The sequence below is a fragment of the Taurulus bubalis genome (assembly GCF_910589615.1).
Source record: "Taurulus bubalis genome assembly, chromosome: 2".
Classification (NCBI taxonomy): domain Eukaryota; kingdom Metazoa; phylum Chordata; class Actinopteri; order Perciformes; family Cottidae; genus Taurulus; species Taurulus bubalis.
Window position 1 is genome coordinate 836,334 of NC_136590.1, and position 13,286 is coordinate 849,619.

The 13,286-nt window shown below is 42.6% G+C and overlaps 1 protein-coding gene across 1 annotated transcript; it reads left to right on the plus strand.

Annotated features, from left to right (window-relative positions):
• Positions 1-541: 541 nt before the first annotated feature.
• LOC306753198 (hepatitis A virus cellular receptor 2 homolog) lies at positions 542-9,158 on the plus strand (the record flags this gene model as incomplete). Its single annotated transcript, XM_079237060.1, has 8 exons — positions 542-611; positions 1,475-1,653; positions 2,215-2,377; positions 4,379-4,456; positions 5,058-5,137; positions 8,075-8,186; positions 8,328-8,361; positions 9,036-9,158. 8 exons carry the CDS (start codon positions 542-544, stop codon positions 9,118-9,120), a joined length of 801 nt encoding a protein of 266 aa, XP_079093186.1. The 3' UTR covers positions 9,121-9,158.
• Positions 9,159-13,286: the final 4,128 nt, after the last annotated feature.

Here is a 13,286-nt window from a genome sequence, read left to right on the forward strand (position 1 = left end):
TTAGCCAGCTCTGGAGAAGGTCAAGCTAGCTAGCTAAACAGCCAGCCGTCCTCTCCTCAGCGTAACTATTTCTTGGTGAGACCCGCCACGTGTAGCCGGTGGAGGCCGAGCTGATTGTTCAGGTTCGCCATTGACCTCGAGCCCGGAACACACACACAACAAGCACGGAAGCCAGGCCACCCTGAAGCTTGAATGCTACATTCATAATATGGCTAATATGGCCGCGCTGGTTCTGTGTCAACCTTCTTAATTACGTGACATTGAGTGGCTGTGGATGAAAAAACAGAAAAGGAATTCGTAGATCTAGTCGGAGCAAATCTTTTCCAGGCTTTCTCAGAAAAAAGGGCTCATTGAAATCAAACAGTTTTTCAAGACATTAATGACTTATTGAAGGAATCAATGAAGACTTCGTCATCGAGACGTCACACAAACACACAGTGTCTCTGGCCCTTCCCTCAGCTCCGTCACAGAGACACACTGTTGTCCTTTAACTGGACAATGAACACACACACACACACACACACACACACACACTCACAGGATGGACGCCGTCTCGACTCGCTGCTGTCAAACGCCTCAGACCTTCATCATCTTCCTCTTCGTCCTGTCAGGTGAGACACAAACTGCTGACTGAGTGGTGGAATGTCCCGCAGTATATTTATACTCAAGTACTCCACTCCAGTGCAAATGTGTGGTACTTGTACTTTGTCTTTTCTCCTCATGCTACATCCACTCCACCACATCTCAGAGGGAAATATTGTACTTTTTACTGCACTACATTTAGTTGTATTACTTCACACATTAAGGTGTTTGCACACAAAAGGTATGAAAGTAAAAACAAAAGATGTCCAGAGAAAAAAGTTATTTTAAGTCATTTTTCCTGCAAAATCCTTTGTTGTCCCTTTGGTCTCTCCATCATTGTGTTTACTGTAACAGAGTACTTTTACTCAGCGTGATATTAGTACTTTTACTGGAAAAGAGTATCTTAAAAGGTGTGTTGCTAGTTATTTTACTGTGTACAGTGAATGTTTACTGTTTGCCATCATTACTTTTACTGCAAAAGAGTATTTTTACTCTGTGCTTTTACTGTAACAAAGTATTTTACCCCATTGTATTAGTACTTTTACAGTAATAGAGTACTTTCGCTTTGTACTTTTACTGTAACAAATTATTTATACACTGTGGTATCAGTACTTTTACTGCAACATAGTATTTGAACTGTGCAGTATTAGTACTTTTACTGGGAATTTATTTTTTACATTGTGGTATTAATACCTTTACTGTAGTATTTTGACTGTAACATAACTTGTATATACATATGTATAGTGTGTGTATATATATATATATATATATATATATATGTGTGTATATATATATATATATCCAGCCTACATATACATATGTAGTGAATATATATGTGCTGCTTGTATAAAGTGAATATTTACATCTCTCTGCTTGTTTGTTTGCGCTGCAGCTCCACAGTTTTCGCCCGTTTGTGGATTTAAAGTGGCGGAGGGGGGCGTGGCCTCTCTGTCCTGTCAGTACTCTGTGAAGCGGTTCGGTCTGAGTCGGGTCTGCTGGGGCCGCGGATGTGGGGCCTTCTGGTGCAACAACATCTTGGTGCAGACGGACGAGCACGGCGTCATCTCCAAGGTCAGGAGAACCGAAGGATTCTGGTCACTCCGGTCCGAACAGTCTTTAAGTTCTGATCTGATTCAGGTTCACGCCAGGCAGTGTGACTCCTCTGGTTGTATAGAAGTCTATGCTTCATGTGTTAGAGCTGCATTATCTCTCCTGAACACCAGGGGGCGACTCCTCTGGTTGTATAGAAGTCTATGCTTCATGTCTCTCTCTCGACCACCAGGGGGCGACTCCTTTGGTTGTATAGAAGTCTATGCTTCATGTGTTAAAGCTGCATTCTCTCTACTGACCACCAGGGGGCGACTCCTCTGGTTGTATAGAAGTCTATGCCTCATGTGTTAAAGCTGCATTCTCTCTCCTGACCACCAGGGGGTGACTCCTCTGGTTGAATAGAAGTATATGCTTCATGTCTCTCTCCTGACCACCAGGGGGCGACTACTCTGGTTGTACAGAAGCATATGCTTCATGTGTTAAAGCTGCATTCTCTCTCCTGACCACCAGAAGCCGACTCCTCTGGTTGTATAGAAGTCTGATACACCCCCCCCCCTCCCCCTTCCCCCCCTCATGCTGCAGGTGGCCGATCGTTACCGGCTCATGGGGGACGTCCTGGACGGACAGATGGACCTGGACATCGTGAACGTGAGGCGGACGGACAGCGGGTCGTACTGCTGCAGGGTGGACGTGGACGGGATCTTCAACGACAAGAAGGTGATCATGAACCTGAGAGTGCTCAAAGGTGAGCAGAACCACCCTTCACACCTTGTTTCTTAGACCACGTCATACGGCACATGCGGAAGCTGCTGAACATTTTAATACCCAGCATGTCTGAAACGGACAATGTTTTGCCATGAAATAAGTCATTTTTCCATTTTTTAACCGAACGACACCGTTTTTTTGACTGAAACTCCTTCCTAACATGCCAATGCTTTGTTTCATTGTGATGTGTGTTACATATTCCGATTCTTTAAGTCCTAACCTTTCAAAAAAGGTCTCTTATCAGTATGTGGGCTGTTGTTAAGGCCCTGAACCAGACAGTTTGAAAAACTCGGTGACCACTTGAGGAGGCATTTTTGGGGAATCTTGCTCATATCATGCTGGATGTTCATAGTCGTGATCAAAAAATGGTATAAAAGTGATTTTTTTGAAAATGAAAAAAAAAAAACGCAACAAAATTATGAAACAAATTCAGTATTATAATTCATTTGGGGTTCCTATGACCACTGGAACACGGGGGAAAGAGGTACAGAAGGCTTTGAGCCCCAGAGCCCCTCATGTTGGGGCTCTGGGGCTCAGAACGTTAACGACAGGTTCACCATTTTTCTTTAGATGGATTTTTGTCCTCCATTACTGTATATTGTGTGTTTTAATATTCATACCACCGCTGGACAAACATCTAAACCTGTCCTTTCAGAATCCTTTGATCCACAGTTGATACTCCATGATTAAAGCATTCTTTTGTTCAGTTATTATGAAGGTATTGGTATTAATACAGAAGCTTTGGGAACATTTCAAACCAGCCTTATGTCTTGTCGGCAGGTAAACATTGAGGATGAAAGGCCAGGAGGTAGCGTTGAAGCCAACTTCACTGATATCCAAAGAGTCTGAACATGTGTAGTGAGCTTATCTTCAGTAACTTAAAACAATAGTAGCTAAGTATATTCCTAGTTGTTGTTGTTTCAGGTGGACGGATTAGAGACAATGACGTAGTCGTTTCCCAAACGCTCTGTTTTACGTCCTTGTGGACTCACAGAAATCTGAATTTAGAAGAATCCTATAAACGTTTCGAAGAATCTCTCGTTTAGTGACCTAAAACTCTGTTTGCACCGTGACGAGAAGCCAAACCTCCATTTGCACAAATATCCACATACGTGTGGAAGATCCTAATCTCAGTAAAACTGATTAAATCAGAGTGAATCTGTAGTATAAATCCAATCCCCCATAGGGGGGAAAGACTGAGCGATTGTTATATAAAACTGTAAATCATAGCTTGTTTTATGGAAAAAAAGCCCCAAACTGCTGTATTTGGATGTATTGAACACCGTAAGTAATATACAAGTGAAATATAATAATACATATTGAGCTATGATTTGGGTTAGAGAATGTTCACATATTGAGCTATGATTTGGGTTAGAGAATGTTCACATATTGAGTTATGATTTGGGTTAGAGAATGTTCACATATTGAGCTATGATTTGGGTTAGAGAATGTTCACATATTGAGTTATGATTTGGGTAAGAGAATGTTCACATATTGAGCTATGATTTGGGTTAGAGAATGTTCACATATTGAGTTATGATTTGGGTTAGAGAATGTTCACATATTGTGTTATGATTTGGGTTAGAGAATGTTCACATATTGTGTTATGATTTGGGTTAGAGAATGTTCACATATTGTGTTATGATTTGGGTTAGAGAATGTTCACATATTGTGTTATGATTTGGGTTAGAGTTGGACCTTACAGCTGCATCATTTCAAAGAAATAATCATCCTGAAAGTGATTTCTTTATAGGCGGACCTGAAACCTTTTCTTTGTTGTTGTGTGTCATCTTCATTTACTCTTAACCAGTAACATATAGACTGATATTTACACATCTGAACAAAATCTCACATGTGTGCATTTTATTATAACACCAACATTATTCAAATAGCCCTAGTGGTTGCAGAGATACACCCAGTTTGGATATGACATTTAGAGGAAAGGCCTAAAAATAGGTGGGTTTTCTGTTCTTTTCCTCAGCTCCGGTCACCAGTTCTCCTCCAACGATGACGGCATCAGCAACGACCGGTGGAGTCACGGAGCCGTCGGCCTCCACAGGTGAGCCACAGATCTACCTGCCGGTCCCAGAGACCAGACCTTCAGCCATAGAAACGAGCTAGGAGGAGAACAGACGTCACCATTTAAATCAATACAGTGAGATGGCCAGAGCGGCGGCCATTTTTATGAGACCAGTGTAGCATTAAATCATGGTGGAATGAGCTAGCCAGCCAGCTAACTAGCAATATAGCTTAGCTGGCTAATTCCACCATGCTTTGGTGCTGCACCGGTCACAGAAAATGAGCCGAACATTGTTCACTCCGGAGAAAGACACGCTAACTAGCTAACTAGCTGGCCCTCCGTCTCTGGAGCCGTGTTCACGCTCTTCCTGGCGAGCTGCGACGGACAGTCCGTTCTACTCCTCTTCTGTGCCATCTGGCTCTGCTGGCCTTCACATTGGTGATCCTGCATCATAACAGCTGAGGTTAGTAATACACGTGGGAACTCTGATGTCTTTATGGTGCGAGTATTTGATTGTAAGTAGTGTACATGTTTTAGGTCCGTCACAACATTTGCAGATTGTCAGTTTCCCTCCGCTCAGCGCTCAGAAAAGCACAAATCACGAGTTTATTTTAAAGTGTTCGTTTCCGTCCCGGTGCAGTGAACTGGAAAACGCTGTTGTCGTCTCAGCTGGACCTCCTGAGGAAGAACTCCACCCTGCTGCGCTCCGACGCCGTCGCAGTGAGTAACCACGGCGACAAGAAGTAACAAACAGGATGCAAAACCAACATTACCGTAACTCCTCGAATATTTACGCCATCGATGTAATTCCAACGGATTCTGGATGCTAAGAAGCGTAGCGTCCATCACAGTAATGGTTATTAAACAAAAACAGCGACGAGCTTGTCTGTGGGGGAGGGGTGGAAGAGAGCAGATAAAGAGCAGGGCAGAGAGTTTGACTGACCGTTCAGTGCCTTTGAGTTGCGTTTTCTTTGAGTTGCGTTTTCTTTGGAAATAATATGTTGTGGTTGTAAATAATAGTATTAGTATAGTTTCTGAGAGTTCTGCCACTTGCTGGCCCACCTAAACCCCCCATTGAAGGCCACTTTCCTGTCCCCACTAACACAAAGAAGGAGAAGGTCATTCTGGGGAGGAAACGGTGTACTAGCTAACTGTAAAAGCTGTCTGGGTGTATGAGGAGTTCAAGAATGGTTCTGTCTTCAACAAACAAACAAATCTCTAGAACGCCTGGACATAGACACATAACAACCTGCAACACGGACACATGTAACTACCTGCAACACGAACACATGTAACAACCTGCAACACGGACACATGTAACTACCTGCAACACGGACACATGTAACAACCTGCAACACGGACACATGTAACAGCCTGTAAAATGGACACACGTAACAGCCTGTAACATGGACACATGTAACAACCTGTAACATGGACACATATAACAACCTGCAACATGGACACATGTAACAACCTGTAACACGGACACATGTAACAACATGTAACATGGACACATGTAACGGCCTGCAACATGGACACATGTAACGGCCTGCAACACGGACACATGTAACAACCTGTAACACATGTAACAACCTGTAACACGGACACATGTAACAACCTGTAACATGGACACATGTAACAACCTGTAACACATGTAACAACCTGTAGCAACCTATAACACGGACACATGTAACAACCTGTAACATGGACACATGTAACAACCTGTAACATGGACACATGTAACAACCTGTAACACGGACACATGTAACAACCTGTAACACGGACACATGCAACAACCTGTAACACATGTAACAACCTGTAACACGGACACATGTAACAACCTGTAACATGGACACATGTAACGGCCTGTAACACGGACACATGTAACAACCTGTAACACATGTAACAACCTGTAACACGGACACATGTAACAACCTGTAACATGGACACATGTAACAACCTGCAACATGGACACATGTAGAAACCTGTAACACGGACACATGTAACAACCTGTAACATGGACACATGTAACAACCTGTAACACGGACACATGTAACGGCCTGCAACACGGACACATGTAACAACCTGTAACACGGACACATGTAACAACCTGTAACATGGACACCTGTAACAACCTGTAACATGGACACATGTAACAACCTGTAACATGGACACATGTAACAACCTGTAACACATGTAACAACCTGTAACACATGTAACAACCTGTAACACATGTAACAACCTGTAACACGGACACATGTAACGGCCTGTAACACGGACACATATAACAACCTGCAACATGGACACATGTAACAACCTGTAACACGGACACATGTAACAACATGTAACATGGACACATGTAACAACCTGCAACATGGACACATGTAACAACCTGTAACACGGACACATGTAACAACCTGTAACATGGACACATGTAACAACCTGTAACATGGACACATGTAACAACCTGTAACACGGACACATGTAACGGCCTGCAACACGGACACATGTAACAACCTATAACACGGACACATGTAATGGCCTGTAACACGGACACATGTAACAACCTGTAACACATGTAACAACCTGTAACACGGACACATGTAACAACCTGTAACATGGACACATGTAACAACCTGTAACACATGTAACAACCTGTAACACATGTAACAACCTGTAACACGGACACATGTAACGGCCTGTAACACAGACACATATAACAACCTGCAACATGGACACATGTAACAACCTGTAACACGGACACATGTAACAACCTGTAACACGGACACATGTAACAACCTGTAACATGGACACATGTAACAACCTGTAACACGGACACATGTAACAACCTGTAACATGGACACATGTAACAACCTGCAACATGGACACATGTAACAACCTGTAACATGGACACATGTAACAACCTGTAACATGGACACATGTAACAACCTGCAACATGGACACATGTAACAACCTGTAACATGGACACATGTAACAACCTGCAACATGGACACATGTAACAACCTGTAACATGGACACATGTAACAACCTGCAACATGGACACATGTAACAACCTGTAACATGGACACATGTAACAACCTGCAACATGGACACATAAAAGCCTGTGACATGGACACTGAATGCTTTGTGCAAACAAAACTGTTTGAGAAGATGTAAAATATACATTACATTTCATTTCTGTAATCTCAAAAGCTTTGGTCATGTTCATTTTCAATTGTTTAGAAGAGAAATATGATACAAATTACAATACTTTTCTTTACTTTTTAAAACACTGTTTTAAGTTTTTATAAACATAATGACAAATACTTGCCAGATTTTGAAACTTACATTTCTCCTGAAAAAAAGGGGGAAAATAATGTTTAGGACACATTTATTGATAAAGACAAAAATGAGCAGGCGGACTGTCATCATTACAGATGAAGGAAGGTTCATTACTTCATTGAATTACTGTCTTTGATCGTAATGATTATTGGAACGTTGTTGTTCTTCCGTCAAATTCATGTTTTCTTATGAATGGTTGACATTTTATTTACTCCAGATGGCTTTAAATCTTTCCGTCATCATATTGGACGTGATGTTGAGTCTAAATTTCTATTTTTTTTTCTCTCTCTCTCTCTCTCTCTCTCTCTCTCTCAGGTGGAGGACTCTCTGCCGTCTCTCTCCCTTCAAATCAACGTTCCCGTCCTCTCTCTCTCCCTCAGTGTGTTGTTGGTCTTGGCCGCAGGTTTTCTCTTACTGGCCTTCAAACGTACGTTTTCTCTTCTGTTCCTTCAGTTGAAGATTTACACAAAATAAGACAGAATATTGGTTGTTTCTGTGCTTTGCGTCAAACTAAATATGATGCAAGTCTTTTAAGATAAACACACTAAAATCTTGTTTCCGTTTCCAGGAGGAATATACAGAAGAGTCTTAAAAACCGGCTGGTGAGTTAAACGCTTACAGTATGAGCTATGACGAGGGATGCATTGTGGGAAAGTTTAGGAGCATCGCAGCAAAAAGCCGTGCAAGACAGTGAGACTATCAGAGGAGACGGTTAAAGATTAAGTTAAAGAAGCAGAAAGTGTTCAGATCTTTTACTTAAAATTGTACAATGTGTGAGATCTGAACAGAATTTTAGTTTTTAACAAATTAAAAGAATTACCATATGGTACTTAAGAAGTACCATAATTACCAGAATGTGAAGACCGACCCTATACTCTGCTCGGATTGGCTAATAGGCTGCTAACTGCTAACGTTAGCCTAGCTATGATGCTAACCGGACAAGGTATTTTATAAAATTATATTTTTGTATTTACAATTTTCTTATTTTAGAAAAAAAAGTATATTACTGATAATAATTGTTGTTAAAATGGTGTCTTCTAATAAATCTGAAAATATGGGAATTGTAATAAACAGATCAAAATGATGCCGAAATAACATGATGATGCAGATTTCTACAAAGATAGAATTAATTTTGTTTTATGTTCTTGATTCTGCTAAAATGAACATTGAAATGAAACTGAAGGTTTGAATGAAGAACGATGCATTTCTTCTGGATCAGAACCTGGAAGTTCTCTTGAAGTGAGCTGCTGTTTAAAACTCAAACTCTCTCCTGCAGCTTCTCCTCTGAGGAACCTCCTCACATCATCTACGAGATCCGGATGAGGAGGCCGGTCCAGGAGAACATCTACACTCTGGACTAGACTCGACCCAGGAGAACATCTACACTCTGGACTAGACTAGACCAGGAGAACATCTACACTCTGGACTAGACCCGGTCCAGGAGAACATCTACACTCTGAACTAGACTAGACCCGGTCCAGGAGAACATCTACACTCTGGACTAGACAAGGTCCAGGAGAACATCTACACTCTGGACTAGACTAGACCCGGTCCAGGAGAACATCTACACTCTGGACTAGACCCGGTCCAAGAGAACATCTACACTCTGGACTAGACTAGACCAGGAGAACATCTACACTCTGGACTAGACCCGGTCCAAGAGAACATCTACACTCTGGACTAGACTAGACCCGGTCCAGGAGAACATCTACACTCTGGACTAGACTAGACCCGGTCCAGGAGAACATCTACTCTCTGGACTAGACTAGACCCGGTCCAGGAGAACATCTACACTCTGGACTAGACCCGGTCCAGAACATCTACACTAGACCCGGTCCAGGAGAACATCTACACTCTGGACTAGACTAGACCCGGTCCAGGAGAACATCTACACTCTGGACTAGACCCGGTTCAGGAGAACATCTACACTCTGGACTAGACCCGACCCGGTCCAGGAGAACATCTACACTAGACCCGGTCCAGGAGAACATCTACACTCTGGACTAGACCCGGTTCAGGAGAACATCTACACTATGGACTAGACCCGACCCGGTCCAGTAGAACATCTACACTAGACCCGGTCCAGGAGAACATCTACACTCTGGACTAGACCCGGTTCAGGAGAACATCTACACTATGTACTAGACCCGACCTGGTCCAGGAGAACATCTACACTAGACCCGGGCCAGGAGGACATCTACACTAGACCCGGTCCAGGAGAACATCTAACTCTGGACTAGACCTGGTTCAGCTTCATTTCAATGAAGTTAAATATAAATATTAAATCACTCTGATCCTACGCGTTGTTTGGCTGTTGATGTTTTTAAACACATTTACTCTAGTACTTAAGTATCATTGTGAAGTACTTTACTTGAGTATTTCCATTTAATATAACTTCCTCAAAATCAACTAATAAACTACGATGTATTATTAAATCGCAAATAGCCCAAATATACCGTGAATAAAGAGTAGTTAAAATTAAAAAAAGTGAGCTGCTGTTTAAAACTCAAACTCTCTCCTGCAGCTTCTCCTCTGAGGAACCTCCTCACATCATCTACAAGATTCGGATGAGGAGGCCGGTCCAGGAGAACATCTACACTCTGGACTAGACTCGACCCAGGTGAACATCTACACTCTGGACTAGTCTAGACCAGGAGAACATCTACACTCTGGACTAGACCCGGTCCAGGAGAACATCTACACTCTGGACTAGACTAGACCCGGTCCAGGAGAACATCTACACTCTGGACTAGACTAGACCCAGTCCAGGAGAACATCTACACTCTGGACTAGACCCGGTCCAGGAGAACATCTACACTAGACCCGGTCCAGGAGAACATCTACACTCTGGACTAGACCCGACCCGGTCCAGGAGAACATCTACACTCTGGACTAGACCAGGTTCAGGAGAACATCTACACTCTGGACTAGACCCGACCCGGTCCAGGAGAACATCTACACTAGACCCGGGCCAGGAAGACATCTACACTCTGAACTAGACTAGACCCGGTCCAGGAGAACATCTACACTCTGGACTAGACCCGACCCGGTCCAGGAGAACATCTACACTCTGGACTAGACCCGACCCGGTCCAGGAGAACATCTACACTAGACCCGGGCCAGGAGGACATCTACACTCTGGACTAGACCCGGTTCAGGAGGACATCTACACTCTGGACTACACTAGACCCGGTCCAGGAGAACATCTACACTCTGAACTAGACTAGACCCGGTCCAGGAGAACATCTACACTCGGAACTAGACTAGACCCGGTCCAGAAAAACATCTACACTCTGGACTAGACTAGACCAGGAGAACATCTAAACTCTGAACTAGACTAGACCCGGTCCAGGAGAACATCTACACTCTGGACTAGACTAGACCCGGTCCAGGAGAACATCTACACTCTGGACTAGACTAGACCCAGTCCAGGAGAACATCTACACTCTGGACTAGACCCGGTCCAGGAGAACATCTACACTAGACCCGGTCCAGGAGAACATCTACACTCTGGACTAGACCCGACCCGGTCCAGGAGAACATCTACACTCTGGACTAGACCAGGTTCAGGAGAACATCTACACTCTGGACTAGACCCGACCCGGTCCAGGAGAACATCTACACTAGACCCGGGCCAGGAAGACATCTACACTCTGAACTAGACTAGACCCGGTCCAGGAGAACATCTACACTCTGGACTAGACCCGACCCGGTCCAGGAGAACATCTACACTCTGGACTAGACCCGACCCGGTCCAGGAGAACATCTACACTAGACCCGGGCCAGGAGGACATCTACACTCTGGACTAGACCCGGTTCAGGAGGACATCTACACTCTGGACTACACTAGACCCGGTCCAGGAGAACATCTACACTCTGGACTAGACCCGGTTCAGGAGAACATCTACACTCTGGACTAGACCCGACCCGGTCCAGGAGAACATCTACACTAGACCCGGGCCAGGAGGACATCTACACTCTGGACTAGACTAGACCCGGTCCAGGAGAACATCTAACTCTGGACTAGACCTGGTTCAGCTTCATTTCAATAAAGTTAAATATAAATATTAAATCACTCTGATCCTACGCGTTGTTTGGCTGCTGATGTTTTTAAACACATTTACTCTAGTACTTAACTATCATTGTGAAGTACTTTACTTGAGTATTTCCATTTAATATAACTTCCTCAAAATCAACTAATAAACTACGATGTATTATTAAATCGCAAATAGCCCAAATATACCGTGAATAAAGAGTAGTTCAAATTAGCTCCAGCTTTATTAATATCTTCATCACTTAATGTTGCAGGTGATGAAGACGAAGATCATTTTAATGACTGTAGATATTGCTTTTAATTCATATAAATACATTATCTTTTTTAATTTATTAAGTTTTAATCAGAATCTGCAAATGACTTAGTTATTAAATAAATACTCAAGTAAAGTAAAAGTACCTTGGCATTGAACTTCAGTAAATGTACCCAGTTACTAGTGAAAAAATAAACAGATGAAGACATTATTTTAAATACATTATTAGACCTCATTGGCGCCTCCTCCTGAACTTTCTCCATTCATTCTCTATGGTAGTTCTTATCACTGCGGGTGTCATATATTTATGGCCACTAGGGGACTTTGGCGGCGATGATGTGTTCAGGAACATACGGTGACACGGTAGACGGAACGCAATGAATACAGAAATACAGAAGAAATGGAAGTAAAACAAGTTCATAGAATTCTGTTCTTGTGATTCATTTTGTATCCTATTAGAAATGTGAACTTATCATAAAAAGTCCCGATGACCTCAGACTTTAACCCCAAGTCCAGCCAAGTCATCCTCCAGTCCAGATGGACGCTTAAGGCACATTTGAAGATGCATCATTTTAATTTCGAGGGGACAAAGTGTGTGAGACTCTTGTGGTTTTACACACTGATGCATTGTGCTGAGACGCTTTCTGTCCGCTGGCTGAGCAGGACGCTGCTGTGAAACGTCTCTCATGAGCGTTTCCTGTGATTATTGAGCCTGAATGCCTCCAAACAAGCGGAATAAACATCAATCACAACGTCTGACGATGAGAAAACACTGTTTTAACGACATTTACTTGTGTTTATTGCATCACTTTCATGATGATTTAAACAAATGTTTCTAGAGTGTCTTTGATTACTATGAAAATCGCTATATAAATCAAATGCATTATTAATTATTTTTATTATTATTAATATTAATATTATTTTTATATCCATGTCTGAGATACTTGTCCTTTACTTGATTATTGCCATTTCATGCAGCTTCATACTCCACTACGTCTCAGAGGTTGTAAACTAGATTAATTTAGTTACAGAGATTACTAACACATATAATAAACTACATAATGAACTGTTATTATAGGAGAGTACATGAAATAATTAAAGCTGCAATATTTTAAAAAAGAAAGAAAAAAGGCAATAAGTGTTTCCGCCCGGTTTCGAACCGGGGACCTTTCGCGTGTGAGGCGAACGTGATAACCACTACACTACGGAAACTGTATGCT